Source organism: Bufo gargarizans, chromosome 3 (genome assembly GCF_014858855.1).
Source record: "Bufo gargarizans isolate SCDJY-AF-19 chromosome 3, ASM1485885v1, whole genome shotgun sequence".
NCBI classification, from domain to species: domain Eukaryota; kingdom Metazoa; phylum Chordata; class Amphibia; order Anura; family Bufonidae; genus Bufo; species Bufo gargarizans.
Window position 1 is genome coordinate 392,167,597 of NC_058082.1, and position 16,192 is coordinate 392,183,788.

The 16,192-nt window shown below is 42.6% G+C and overlaps 1 protein-coding gene across 1 annotated transcript in view; it reads right to left on the reverse strand.

Moving 5' to 3' along the window:
• MYO19 (myosin XIX) overlaps nt 1-16,192 on the reverse strand; it is an 833,713-nt gene that overhangs the window by 583,344 nt on the left and 234,177 nt on the right. Inside the window, exons 9-10 of the mRNA XM_044285692.1 lie at nt 15,030-15,106; nt 12,909-12,999 (exon numbers count right to left, since the gene is read on the reverse strand). Coding sequence (XP_044141627.1) covers nt 12,909-12,999; nt 15,030-15,106 — 168 coding nt within the window. The remainder of the gene's footprint in view (nt 1-12,908; nt 13,000-15,029; nt 15,107-16,192) is intronic.

Sequence of the window (16,192 nt, forward strand, 5' to 3'; positions counted from 1 at the left end):
GAAGGCCGGTTTCAGACAAGAGAGTTGCATACTGTGGACTCTCAGTGTGAGTTTAAGACCGCTCCGGTCCTGAACTTCATGTACTGACAGGGTCGCACAGCATTATACTGATTTATGATGCTATGTAACCCTTATAGTTCTGGAATGTATGCAGCTTGCTAGTCTAAAAGCGGCCTAAGGAGTTTGAAACGTGATAGAGGGGATGTTTTTATAATCATATTGTAGGTCAAATGTAAAAAGTAAGGATTTTTCAGCAAGGCCTGGATCAATAAATATTGTATGAGAACCGGTGTCTTTGATCTCTTGTTTGAATGGAGTGGCGATCACACATGAACACTGTTGCTCCATCAAGCTCTATTGAGCTGTTAAAGACAGTCAAGCATTTCTACTCCGCTATCTCTGGCAGTCACATATAGCAGACACGCTCCATTCAAATGTGGAGCATGGGCTCCCAATTTTGCGATCAGTGGGGGGACTAAGTAGTTGGACGCTTGCCAATCTGCAGGTAATGGGCAGTTGTAATTACATGGTGCTGCCTCTACAAAGGAGATGAGACTTTTGAAGCTAAAGCAGTGCTTGCACGAGCGCCATTCCCCCTTCAAAGCTGATAGAAGGGTGCTGGGAGAAAGACCCCCACCTATCTAATGAGGAGAACCTATTCAGAGGATATGTCATCAATATCTTAGCACTGTACAACCTCTTTAATCTTTTGATCTTTTACTTCTGATGCAGCCACAAATAACATACAGCATCAGCTAACTGTATATCTCCTGGCCTCCCCACCCCTTCATGCGCATGCATGCCTCACCGAGACTGCGTGCATCGTAATTAGAGAAAATATAGAAAGCTGCTATCAGACACATCTAAAAGCAGCTTACAGCAGAGATGCCCAAACTGCAGCCCTCCAGTTGTTGCAAAACTCATAAAATGCCTGGACAGCCTACCCCGAGCAAGAGCAAGCTGGGAGTTGTAGTTTTGCAACAGTTGGAGGGCCGTAGGTTGGGAATCCCTGGCTTAGAGAATCTCCCTAAGAACAAAAGGATGTGGCAGTAAAAATTGAACAAGCACAATCCTCATCTCCTCCAATATCTACATTATCTAGAACAACATCCGATATTCACCCCAACCAAGGGATAATTACTTGTCCAAGTAATTGATTAAGCCTATGGCAGCTATCATATATATATAGAACCTACACAGAAAAATGCCAGACCGCTTATACTGATCAAATTCTTTATTACAAAAATCACAATATGTTTGCATGATTAAAACAAAGTGCAGGAGATAAAAAAACTACATCACTGGAGGAGATCTACAGCGGATCCGAGTCCATTATTATTCAACATGATTCTCATTCATTAAAGTGCATGTGCAACAAAATGATAGATATAATGCATATAGTAAACGTTGGACAATTACCCATGCTGTTTCTCCTCCAGGATGGCGCCAACCCCAACGCGCGTTTCGGCGTACTTCGTCTGGGGGTAGCGTCATCACTGGAGGACCCAGATTAAATACAAATGCTGCCCAATCAGTACATACCATGTATTGCTGGTTAGATGCATCATTGCGATCGCGCCGGAAGTAATCTCCCATGTTAGGCGCCGGCGTTCAGAAAACCATGTGATCCCGGCCGGTCACATGACCTTGCCGCGGTCACATGGTACGGACGCGTCACATAGCCGCGTACAGGCTGTCGCGACCCTGTGACGTCATCCCACATCTTTATACATAATCCAAATCGCAAAAAGATGATCATATAAGTATATTCATATATACGGCAGTCTAGATATACAGCAAATATTATAATTTTCATGAATATAAAAGTAGAGAGGGATAGACAGGTGGCCACCTTCGTTAGACATGAAGAAAATCAAAGATTCAAAACTTTAGGCACAGGGTAGATCACATTATAAGATGGTTGCATATATTTTCTTAGTAATCAATACATAAAGCTGTGTGAGATATAAATTTATACCAGTGATTATAAACATTATTCAACATTAATCAAATAATATATCATATATATGCACCAGTTTATCCAAAAAGACAGCTGGTGCTGGATCCCTATCCTTACCAAACAATAGTGTCTTATAAAGTGCTTAAGTGCATAAAAACAAACAAAATCCAAAAATAATAAATAAATAGATATGACATCAGAGAGATCAATATCATCAATATCTTCGATCAAATTATCTAAGACATTGATACCAGAATGGTAATCTCAACTATAACGTGAAAGTATACCCATTAGAAGTGAAAATATAATAGATAATGCCACTTTACTAAAAATGATGATCTAACCCATGCCAAATCAGAGTAGAGACCATCTCTCCAAGTCTACACCAGGGAAAAGATGGAACAGCACCTGTCCTCTGCCCACCCAACTTCTCTTTTACAGCCTATCTCATATTGTCCTATCTCTCTCAGATATGTACTGTAAAGAGATAGTTATATACGGTCGATCAGCGATGACCCTAGAAGATAAGGGTTAAACATGATTTCTTAAAATAACATTAAAACTATACAAAAACCCCTTTGGGTGTGGAGACCCGTGAACCCCATACTATAAAAATGAGGAGAAGCCAGAGGATTCATTGAGACCGCTCGGATGCAGTGTACCTAGTTTCCAAATCCACTTGCATTCGAGTTGTCCCAATCTTTTGGTTATGTTACCACCCCTGATGTTTTTCATAACACAGTCTATCGCCCGCAACTTATGTAGTGGACTGCAGTCGTGATATGCCTTAAAATGCCTTGCCACAGGTTTTAAATTAGACAGGTCTTCTTCGCTGGCTGCCGCTCTCATATCCCTAACGTGTTCTCGTACTCTCACCTTTAGTTCTCTCGTGGTCAAACCCACATAAATTTTTGGACAAGGGCATTTTGAGTAATATACGACTGCTGTGCTGGTGCAGGAGAGACACTGGGTTATTTTAAAGGTTTTCGTATGAGTCGAATCATCAAAAGAGGTCGCTCTTTCCATGTTTGGACACGCTATACACTTTCCACATGGGACAAAGCCCCATTTGGGTTTTCCAATTCCCGGAAACAATGGTTGATTCTGCTTCACAAATAAACTGCGTACAAGGTGATCATTTAAATTTTTAGATCGTCTGGCTGTTACCATGGGATACAGGTGCGAGATACTTTGTCAAAATAGGATCAGTCAATAACACAGGCCACGATCTCCCCAGGACCTCTTTCATCTCCATCCACCTTCCATGAAATCCTGTGATAAAACGTTTCCTGCTATCACTGGTCCTTTGATTCCCAGAGAACAGAAGATTTTGTCTAGAGCATGTCTTTGCTCTCCTGTAGGCCTTCTTGATCACACGTTGACTGTACCCACGCTTAGTGAATCTCTCCTTTAGTTGATCGGCTTGTATCTCGAAAATTTCATCTGTTGAGCATATTCTCCGGGCCCGAAGAAATTGCCCCGTTTGTTTGTTTTTATGCACTTAAGCACTTTATAAGACACTATTGTTTGGTAAGGATAGGGATCCAGCACCAGCTGTCTTTTTGGATAAACTGGTGCATATATATGATATATTATTTGATTAATGTTGAATAATGTTTATAATCACTGGTATAAATTTATATCTCACACAGCTTTATGTATTGATTACCAAGAAAATATATGCAACCATCTTATAATGTGATCTACCCTGTGCCTAAAGTTTTGAATCTTTGATTTTCTTCATGTCTAACGAAGGTGGCCACCTGTCTATCCCTCTCTACTTTTATATTCATGAAAATTATAATATTTGCTGTATATCTAGACTGCCGTATATATGAATATACTTATATGATCATCTTTTTGCGATTTGGATTATGTATAAAGATGTGGGATGACGTCACAGGGTAGCGACAGCCTGTACACGGCTATGTGACGCGTCCGTACCATGTGACCGCGGCAAAGTCATGTGACCGGCCGGGATCACATGGTTTTCTGAACGCCGGCGCCTAACATGGGAGATTACTTCTGGCGCAATCGCAATGATGCATCTAACCAGCAATAGATGGTATGTACTGATTGGGCAGCATTTGCATTTAATCCGGGTCCTCCAGTGATGACGCTACCCCCAGACGAAGGTACGCCGAAACGCGCGTTGGGGTTGGCGCCATCCTGGAGGAGAAACCGCATGGGTAATTGTCCAACGTTTACTATATGCATTATATCTATCATTTTGTTGCACATGCACTTTAATGAATGAGAATCATGTTGAATAATAATGGACTCGGATCCGCTGTAGATCTCCTCCAGTGATCTCGTTTTTTATCTCCTGCACTTTGTTTTAATCATGTCTGTATTTAATCATGCAAACATATTGTGATTTTTGTAATAAAGAATTTGATCAGTATAAGCGGTCTGGCATTTTTCTGTGTAGGTTCTATATTATCTAGAACAAGCATCCTTAAACACTTCAACGCCGCTAGCTAAAACCCCCTTAATGACCAGGCCACTTTTTACACTTCTGCACTACACTACTTTCACCGTTTATCGCTCGGTCATGCAACTTACCACCCAAATGAATTTTACCTCCTTTTCTTCTCACTAATAGAGCTTTCATTTGGTGGTATTTCATTGCTGCTGACATTTTTACTTTTTTTGTTATTAATAAAAATGTAACGATTTTTTAGCAAAAAAATGACATTTTTCACTTTCAGCTGTAAAATTTTGCAAAAAATAACGACATCCATATATAAATTTTTCGCTAAATTTATTGTTCTACATGTCTTTGATAAAAATGTTTGGGCAAAAAAAAAATGATTTGGGTAAAAATTATAGCGTTTACAAACTATGGTACAAAAATGTGAATTTCCGCTTTTTGAAGCAGCTCTGACTTTCTGGGCACCTGTCATGTTTCCCGAGGTTCTACAATGCCCAAACAGTAGAAAAACCCCACAAATGACCCCATTTCGGAAAGTAGACACCCTAAGGTATTCGCTGATGGGCATAGTGAGTTCATAGAACTTTTTATTTTTTGTCACAAGTTAGCGGAAAATGATGATTTAAAAAAAAAAAATTTTTTCTTACAAAGTCTCATATTCCACTAACTTGCGACAAAAAATAAAAAAATTCTAGGAACTCGCCATGCCTCTCAGGGAATACCTTGGGGTGTCTTCTTTCCAAAATAGGGTCACTTGTGGCGTAGTTATACTGCCCTGGCAATTTAGGGGCCCAAATGTGTGAGAAGTACTTTGAAATCAAAATGTGTAAAAAATGGCCTGCAAAATCCGAAAGGTGCACTTTGGAATATGTGCCCCTTTGCCTACCTTGGCTGCAAAAAAGTGTCACACATCTGGTATCGCCGTACTCAGGAGAAGTTGGGGAATGTGTTTTGGGGTGTCATTTTACATATACCCATGCTGGGTGAGATAAATATCTTGGTCAAATGCCAACTTTGTATAAAAAAAATTTGAAAAGTTGTCTTTTGCCAAGATATTTCTCTCACCCAGCATGGTTATATGTAAAATGACACCCCAAAACACATTCCCCAGCTTCTCCTGAGTACGGCGATACCACATGTGTGACACTTTTGTGCAGCCTAGATGCGCAAAGGGGCCCAAATTCCTTTTAGGAGGGCATTTTTAGACATTTGGATCCCAGACTTCTTCTCATGCTTTAGGGCCCCTAAAAAGCCAGGGCAGTATAAATACCCCACATGTGACCCCACTTTGGAAAGAAGACACCCCAAGGTATTCAATGAGGGGCCTGGCGAGTTCATAGAATTTTTTTTTTTTTTTTAGGATAAGTTAGCGGAAATTGTTTTTTTGTCACTTTCCGCTAACTTGGGACAAAAATTTCAATCTTTCATGGACTCAATATGCTCCTCAGCGAATACCTTGGGGTGTCTTCTTTCCAAAATGGGGTCAGTTGTGTGGTGTTTGTACTGCCCTGGCATTTGAGGGTCTCCGCAATCATTACATGTATGGCCAGCATTAGGAGTTTCTGCTATTCTCCTTATATTGAGCATACAGGTAATGAGATTTTTTTTCCGTTCAGCCTCTGGGCTGAAAGAAAAAAAATGAACGGCACAGATTTCTTCATTCGCATCTATCAATGTGGATGAAAAAATCTCTGCCAAAAAAAAAAAAAAGGAGGGGAAAGGCGTCCACCCAACATCCATACCCACTTAGCTCGTATGCCCTGGCAAACCAGATTTCTCCATTCACATCAATCGATGTGGATGAATAAATCATTGCCGTGAATTATTATTTTTTTATATACAAAGTGTTTGCCAAAGCATAGGAACGCCGCCGCCTCCTCCTCAGCTCGTATGCCTTGGCAAACGTATCTGTTACTTGCAGAGTAGAAATCTCGTCTTGCAGCGCCGCATACATCGACTTGTGTGTAATCTGACAGCAGCGCAATGCTTCTGTCAGAATGCACATCAGTGCTGCAGCTAGTCGATCGGTTGGTCCACCTGGAAGGTAAAAAAAAAAAAAAACAGGCCGCAACGCAATAATTTTATTAAAGAGGACCTTTCATCAATATAATTTTATTTAAATGACCCCCCTACCTAATAGTCCGGCATCCACTGATGTTCCCCCTTTTTTTTTTTTTTTAAATCGACCCCCGAATCTTGAAATAACAGCCTTTTTCTTCTGCTGCAGCGTCTGTCAATCAGACGCTTTTTTGTAGGGGGCGTTGCTCAAGTCTTTTCTTTGCTATTCTCCTTGGCTGAGAGCGCAGCCAATCGCAGCGCTCTCTCTCAGCCAGGGAGAAGGAGCTCAAGTTCTCGCGAGAATCGCGAGAACTTGAGCTACCTAACATCCGGGTTCCAGCGCCATCTTGGATTCCCCTGACGAGGATCGCGGCGGGTGAGGAAGCAGCGCAACGAGCGGCAGGGTAAGTATTAGAATATACCCCTTATGTCTAGGGGTATATTCTAATACTTACCCTGCCGCTCGTTGCGCTGCTTCCTCACCCGCCGCGATCCTCGTCAGGGGAATCCAAGATGGCGCTGGAACCCGGATGTTAGGTAGCTCAAGTTCTCGCGATTCTCGCGAGAACTTGAGCTCCTTCTCCCTGGCTGAGAGAGAGCGCTGCGATTGGCTGCGCTCTCAGCCAAGGAGAATAGCAAAGAAAAGACTTGAGCAACGCCCCCTACAAAAAAGCGTCTGATTGACAGACGCTGCAGCAGAAGAAAAAGGCTGTTATTTCAAGATTCGGGGGTCGATTTGAAAAAAAAAAAAAAGGGGGAACATCAGTGGATGCCGGACTATTAGGTAGGGGGGTCATTTAAATAAAATTATATTGATGAAAGGTCCTCTTTAACTTTGGAACAGAACATATAAACTTTAACTTTTTGAACTAAACATTAACCTTTTTGCTTACTGGTGTTTTTTTTTTTTTTAACCTTTATAGAACAAACCTCTCCTTCCCCATGGGTCAATGTGCAAAGCGCAAAGCGCCCAAAGATGTGGCGAAGTGCGTTATGCACTTTGTCCCAGGTGAAAGGAGACGTTTGCAGCAGCTGTGAGTGAATGGGCCCTAATAGCCCTGTGTGCCTGTCCTGGTGAGATGATCCCTATGCTAGGTGTACCTGTGTGTGGTACTTCCGGAAACACTCCCCTAAGCATAGGGCAGGGTGGTCAGGACAGTCAGGACAGAAATAGCGGGTGTCACGCCTTATTCCACTCCTGCTACAGACACGACATCTTTTTCGGGGTGACGGTTGGGTTGAGGTACCAGCAACGACATTGGGGAAATGTTGCTCGTGTAGACGGCTAACTACACTGGTGGATGGGGCCACGGAACCTCCTGGGTACAGGAGGCTCTCGATGATCTCTTCCTGAAATTTGAGGAAGGATCGTGTTCTCCCAGCCTTACTGTAGAGAACAAAACTATTATACAGAGCCAATTGAATCAAATATACAGACACCTTCTTATACCAGCGTCTGGTTCTGCGGGAAACTAAATACGGAGACAACATCTGGTCATTGAAGTCCACCCCTCCCATGTGAAGGTTATAGTCGTGGACTGAGAGGGGCTTTTCAATGACACGGGTTGCTCGCTCAATTTGGATTGTCGTGTCTGCGTGAATGGAGGAGAGCATGTAAATGTCACGCTTGTCTCTCCATTTCATCGCGAGCAGTTCTTCGTTACACAGTGCGGCCCTCTGCCCCCTTGCAAGACGGGTGCTAACAAGCCGTTGGGGGAAGCCCGAGCGACTAGTTCGCGCGGTACCACAGGCGCCAATCCGTTCTAGAAACAAATGCCTAAAGAGAGAGACACTAGTGTAGAAATTGTCCACATAAAGATGGTACCCCTTGCCGAATAAGGGTGACACCAAGTCCCAGACTATCTTCCCACTGCTCCCCAGGTAGTCAGGGCAACCGACCGGCTCCAAGTTCTGATCTTTTCCCTCATAGACACGAAATTTGTGGGTATAGCCTGTGGCCCTTTCACAGAGCTTATACAATTTGACCCCATACCGGGCGCGCTTGCTTGGGATGTATTGTTAGAAGCCAAGGCGCCCAGTAAAATGTATCAGGGACTCGTCTACACAGATGTTTTGCTCTGGGGTATACAAATCTGCAAATTTCAGGTTGAAATGGTCTATGAGGGGCCGAATTTTGTGGAGCCGGTCAAAAGCAGGGTGGCCTCTGGGACGGGAGGCGGTGTTGTCGCTAAAGTGCAGGAAACGCAGGATGGCCTCAAATCGTGTCCTGGACATAGCAGCAGAGAACATGGTCATGTGATCAATTGGGTTCGTGGACCAATATGACCGCAATTCATGCTTTTTAGTTAGACCCATGTTGAGGAGAAGGCCCCAAAAAAATTTAATTTCGGAAACTTGGACTGGTTTCCACTGGAAAGGCTGGGAATAAAAGCTTCCCGGGTTAGCGGTTATAAATTGTGTGGCATACCGATTTGTTTCTGCCACAACTAAGTCTAAGAGCTCCGCAGTCAAGAACAGCTCAAAAAATCCAAGGGCCGAACCGATCTGAGCTGTCTCACCCCGAACTCCAGACTGGGCGGTGAAAGGGGGAACTACAGGTGCGGCTGAAGTTGGGGGACTGCCAATCAGGGTTTGCCAGCACCTCAGGGATTCTAGGGGCTCTACGGGCACGTCTTTGCGGTGGCTGCGATGGGGTCACTATGTTCTACGGCAGTGCTGGTACTAGGTCCAGGAAGGGCTGCGCTGCTGGTGTATGCCTCAAAACCTAATCAGACAGCACCAGACCCACTCTGCTGCTCTTGAAGCGGATCCTGTGGTCTAGCGACACGGGGCCGGGTACGCGGGTGCTATCAGGGACCTCAGCCTCCTCGTCCGAACTTTGGGTCAGAGAGCCACTGCTTTCTACAGGTTTGTATTCTGACCCGCTAGATTCATCAGATGAGGGTTCCCATTTCTCATCCGACTGGGTCAGAAGCCTGTAGGCCTCTTCAGAAGAATACCCCCTGTTTGACATTTGGGCAACTAAATTTAGGAGCATTCCCTGAGACTACCCAAGAATAAAAGCAAGCCTGTCTTACAAATAGGAGGCTAGCGAAGTACCGGAGGCCGCTGCGGTTGATAAAAAATATCAAAACTGATTTTTTTTTATCGCCGCAGCGCGTGTAAAGTGAATGTGCAGTGATCAAAAAAAATATATTTTTTGTCACTGCGGTGGGGCGGGCGTGGGTGAACGCACGTGTGGGCGACCGATCAGGCCTGATTGGGCAAACACTGCGTTTTGGGTGGAGGGCGAACTAAAGTGACACTAATACAATTATAGATCTGACCCTGATCAGTTTTGATCACTTCCAGATATTATAAAAGCATAAATGCTGATTAGAGATAGGCTAATCAGCGAATAACGGACTGCGGTGCGGTAGGCTGGGCGCTAACTGATCCCTAAACTACCTAACCAAGGGGCCTAAACTATACCTAAAACCTAACGGTCAATACCAGTGAAAAAAAAAAGTGACAGTTTGCACTGATCACTTTTTTCCTTTCACTAGTGATTGACAGGGGCGATCAAAGGGGTGATCAAAGGGTTAATTGGGGTTCAGGGGGGTGATCTGGGGCTAGTATGTGGTGTTTGGTGTACTCACTGTGTAGCCTGCTTCTCTGCTGGATCCAACCGACGAAAAGGACCAGCAGAGGAGCAGGGCAGCCATATAACAGATCATATTTACAAATATGATCTGCTATCCGGCTTGTCATTGGTTTTTTTAAAAATCAGCAACCTGCCAGCCGCGATCATTGGCTGGCAGGTTGCTGACTAAATGCTCCTTGAACCGCGGGCCGGCTGTTACCGAAATCTCGCGTCTCGCGAGATGACGCACGGATGCGTCCAGGAGGAGTAAATCAACCACCTCCCGGACGCATCCGTGCGTTATGCGGTCGGGAGGTGGTTAAACTGCGGCCCTCCAGCTGTTGTAAAACTACAACTCCCACAATGCCCTGCTGTAGGCTGATACCTGTAGGCTGTTCAGGCATGCTGGGAGTTGTAGTCTTGCAACAGCTCCTGCTGTAGGCTGATACCTGTAGGCTGTTCAGGCATGCTGGGAGTTGTAGTCTTGCAACAGCTGGAGGGCCGCAGTTTGAGGATGCCTGATCTAGAAGGATTTTTATCTTTAACCACCTCAGTCACCCTAGCTTAAACTCCCTTAATGACCAGACCACTTTTTACAATTCTGCACTACAATACTTTCACGGTTTATTGCTCGGTCATACAACTTACCACCCAAATGAATTTTACCTCCTTTTCGTCTCACTAATAGAGCTTTCATTTGGTTGTATTTCATTGCTGCTGACATTTAACTTTTTTTGATATTAATCAAAATTGACCGAAATTTTAGCAAAAAAAAAATGACACTTTTCACTTTCTGTTGTAAAATGTTTCGAATAAAACTACATTTCTATTTAAATTTTTCTCTAAATTTATTGTTCTACATGTCTTTAATAAAAAAAAATGCAATAAGTGTATATTTATTGGTTAGGGTAAAAGTTATAGTGTTTACAAACTATGGGGCAAAAAAATTAATTTACACACTTCGACTTTCTGAGCACGCATGTTTCCTGAGGTTCTACAATGCCCAGACAGTAGAAACACCCCACAAATGACCCCATTTCGGAAAGTAGACACCCTAAGGTATTCGCTGATGGGCATATTCATGGAAGTTTTTATTTTTTGTCACAAGTTAGCGGAAAATGAGTACGGTGATACCACGTGTGCCATTTTTTTTTGCAGCCTAGCTGCGCAAAGGGGCCCAAATTCCAATGATCTTTTAGGAGGGCATTTTTAGGGATTTAGATTCCAGACTCACGCTTTAGGGCCTCTAAAATGCCAGGGCAGTATAAATACCTCACATGTGACCCCATTTTGGAAAGAAGACACCCAAAGGTATTCCGTGAATATTTTATTTTTTTTTTGGCACAAGTTAGCGGAAAATGATTTTATTTTTTATTTTTCTCTTACAAAGTCTCATATTCCACTAACTTGTGACAAAAAATAAAATTTTACATGAACTCGCCATGCCCCTCACGAAATACCTAGGGGTGTCTTCTTTCCAAAATGGGGTCACACATGTGGTATCGCCGTACTCAGGAGAAGTTGAGGAATGTGTTTTGGGGTGTCTTTTTACATATACCCATGTTGGGTTAGAGAAATATCTTGGCAAAAGACAACTTTTCCCATTTTTTTTTTATACAAAGTTGGCATTTGACCAAGATATTTATCTCCCCCAGCATGGGTATATGTAAAATGACACCCCACATGTGATACCACATGTGTGACACTTTTTTGCAGCCTAGATGCGCAAAGGGGCCCAAATTCCTTTTAGGAGGGCATTTTTAGACATTTGGATTCCAGACTTCTTCTCACGCTTTCGAGCCCCTAAAATGCCAGGGCAGTTTAAATACCCCACATGTGACCCCATTTTGGAAAGAAGACACCCCAAGGTATTCAATGAGGGCCATGGCGAGTTCATAGAAATTATTTTTTTTGGGCACAAGTTAGCGGAAATTGTGAGAAAAAATAAATAAAAAAATCAAAGTCTCTCTTTCCGCTAACTTGGGACAAAAATTTCAATCTTTCATGGATTCAATATGCCCCTCACGGAATACCTTGGGGTGTCTTCTTTCCGAAATGGGGTCACATGTGGGGTATTTATACTGCCCTGGCATTTTAGGGGCCCTAAAGTGTGAGAAGAAGTCTGGAATATAAATGTCTAAAAATGTTTACGCATTTGGATTCCGTGAGGGGTATGGTGACTTCATGTTTAAAAAAAAAAAAAAAAAAAAAATTCCGCTAACTCCACAAAAGTGATCTTTATAGCGCTGTAGTGATTTTACGGTGTTTTTGCAGTGATCAGAAAAAAAAAATTCTGTCATTGCAGTGGGGCGGACTGAACGCAAGTGTGCGCACAAGATCAGGCTTGATCGGGCGAACACTGCGTTTTTTGTAGAGCCTATAGAACATCTCCTATTCTTGTCCGCAATTGCGGACAAGAAAAGGCATTTTCTATATAGTTCTGGCAATGTGCGGATCCGCAAAATGCGGAAAGCACATTGCTGGTGTCCGTGTTTTGCGGATCCGCAAAACACATACGGATGTCTGAATGGAGCCTGACAGGGGGGTGATCAATGACCTTACAATGGGGGTGATCAGGGATTAATAAGTGACGGGGGTAGTGTGGTGATTGGTGCTACTTACAGAGCTGTCTTAGTCCTCTGGTGGTCGATCCAAGCAAAAGGGACCACAAGAGGACCAGGTAGCTGGTATATTAGATGCTGTTAACAAAACAGCGTCTAACATACCTTTTTGGGGTTAAAAAACAAAAATCGCCGCTGGCAGGCTGTAGATCAACTCGTTTACCTTGCGATCCTGGGTTAGGCGGTCGGGAGCTGGTTAAACTACTGTAACTACTTTAAAGGAGCTATTTTTATTTAAGAAAATATTCTTACCTTTTGCAAAATGTGACAATTCACATGCTTGATTTTCATCCAATGATTCAGAAAATTGTATGTTTCCCATATGCAAAAGTCCAGATAAGATCTTTGAAACAATAATAAAAATACAACTTTTATTTCTTAAACAGCAAAAAAATGAATAAAAATTGTATGAAATAACATTTCATTATTAAGAGTTTTCTCACCAAAGTAAGTTATGGTATATGACTTAGAGGTGGTATAACTTGTTAGGCGTTTGAACTTTGGGCTTCTTTATTCTATGAATCAGGAATGTCCTAGCAATTGCACATTCCACCATAATACACACACTCTAATATTTCTTTGGACCACCTTTAGCTTTGATTACGGCACGCATTCGCTGTGGCATTGTTTTGATAAGCTTCTGCAATGTCACAAGATTTATTTCCATCCAGTGTTGCACTAATTTTTCACGAAGATCTTGTATTGATGATGGTAGAGTCTGACTGCTGCGCAAAGCCCTCTCCAGCACATCCCAAAAATTCTTAATAGGGTTAAGTTCTGGACTCTGTGGTGGCCAATCCATGTGTGAAAATAATGTCTTATGCTCCCTGAACCACTCTTTCACAATTTTGCAGATGAATCGTGGCATAGTCACCTTGTAATATTCCCATGACATCAGAGAAAATCCATTGATGGAATAACCTGGTCATTCAGTATGTTCAGGTAGTCAGCTGATGGAGCACATACTGTTGCTGAACCTAGACCTGACCAACTGCAGCAACCCCAGATCATAGCACTGCCCCCACAGGCTTGTACAGTAGGCACTAGGCATGATGGGTGCATCACTTCATCTGCCTCTCTTCTTACCCTGATGCACCCATCACTCTGGAACAGGGTAAATCTGGACTCCTCAGACCACATGACCTTCTTACATTGCTCCAGAGTCCAATCTTTATGCTCCCTAGCAAATTTAATCCCTTGAGTTCTCTTCACATTGTGCGTATGGAAATGCTCTTACTTTCACTATTAAATATAGACCCGAGTTCTAGTGTTGCTTTTCTTTGATTTGATTTCAAACGTTTAAGTGATAGCCGATCATGATCATTCAGGATTTTTTCCGGCAAATTTCTTCCTCAAATACCATGGGTTCCCACTACCCTTCCAGTTTTTAATTATGCATTGTACAGTTCTTAACCCAATTTTAGCAGTTTCTGCAATCTCCTTTTTTTTGGACAGGCAGTGTATATCCATATTTTAGCAATCCCAAAATGTTATGAATTTAAGTGAGAAATCTCTTTCAAAGTGTCAAGTAGTTCAAGCAGAAAATCATAATGAATAACCTGGACCACAACAGAGAAATAACAGTTGACCCACAAACATTCCACACCCAGAAGCTAGGAGATAAAATAGACGATTGCTGGGGGTTAAACTGCTGCAACCCTAATCAATCAAAGGAAAGGGGGTTCCTCAAGGATATTGTGTGAAAAAGGCAGTAATGTACATGTGTGACCATTTCCCAGTTCACTTCTGTGGGGACTGCTCAAATGGGTGTCTGTTTTTTTTTTTTTTTTTTTTAATAAGGATGACCTATACTCAGGGAGTCTGACTCCTGAAACCACGGCCGATCAGTTGCTTGTAGATAAGGCAGCACTCATACGAGCACTCCCTTTTTATCTGCCGATTGCAGCAACTGCAGTGGTCAGCAGGTGTAATTACAAGTATGGCGTCCCTATTCACTTCCATTGGATGGCATGCTCTGGTGAATACTTGAGCGCCGTCCCAAAGAAGTGAATGAGGACAACATATTTGTAATTACACCTGTACGAGTGTTGCCTTCTCTTCAAACTGATTGGCGGGAATAGGACCCTGCCAAAGTCATATAGAGTATAGGTAATTAACCGGACAACCCTTTTAAGATAACTGAGCGCTATACTCTGTAGTTCTATAGACTATGAATAAGGTTGTGGTCATACATGTGTGCTACCAATCCATTCACAGAGGGAAATCAAGGACGCCCGTTTTCATGACCGGTGGGGGTCTCAGCAGCCAGACCTCCAACAATCATACACTTATTACCTATTCTTTGGATGAGTAAAAAATATTGTATGTGGGCCACCCTTTTTAAATAAGCAAGTACATGCATAACTCACTGACCTTAAATATTTTATTCTGTGTGGAAGGTTCAATTCCCAAATGCAGCATTGCAGTTTTGGTGGATTCAAAGCAATCCTCTAAAAATATTAGAGAACAACATGTCAGCAATATTCTATCCGCTCTTTACACATATATCCAAAAACTGAAATATTTGAAAGGGATTATTTGACTCTGTAACTGAAGACCTGTAACTCTGGATAGGTCATCAATAGGCTTCAGCGAATCAAGCTTCAGATCACATATTTTAAGTCAATTTGTTCAAAAACTTTACTGTTAATGCTACATGGAGCCAATACATTTTAATTTTCTACGGAAACAGCATTAACAACATTGTTTTGGAATGAATCGACATCAGATATACCATCCGAAGCTTGATTTGCTCATGCCTAGTCATCAGTATCTGCTTGGGTGGCGGGGACCAACAACTGGGACCACTGCCGATCAACTGTTTGAGAAAGCACCAGAACTCCTGGGGTTTCTTAGCGCTTACACTAGGCCAATTATATCTGACCACTGGTCATGTAGCTTAGTTGCAGTTCAGCCCCATTCACGTGTAAGGATAGGTCCAGAGGATAGGTCATCAGTTACAAATAGTCAGATAACCTCTTTAAAATTCCCTACTACAAAAAGGGATATTGGAAGCTAAAAGCTGGAGGTGGCCTGTTTTTTTTTACAACAATGTACAGTGGATATAAAAAGTCTACTACTACTAAATACTAGTCAATATTGGCACAAAACCTCTTTAAAATTCCCTACTACAAAAAGGGATATTGGAAGCTAAAAGCTGGAGGTGGCCTGTTTTTTTTTACAATGTACAGTGGATATAAAAAGTCTACTACTACTAAATACTAGTCAATATTGGCACAAAACCTTCAGGCTTCTGCTAGAAAGCTGATAATGAATCTTTCAGCATGACAACGACCCAAAGCATACATCCAAATCAACAAAGGAATGGCTTCACCAGAAGATGAAGTTTTGGAATGGCACACCCAGAGCCCAGACCTGAATCAGATTGAAAATCTGTGGGGTGATCTGAAGAGGGCTGTGCACAGCAGATGCCCTCACAATCTGACAAATTTGGAGTGGTTTTGCAAAGAGTGGGCAAATCTTGCCAAATCAAAATGCGCCATGCTGAGAGACTCATACCCAAAAAGACTGAGTGC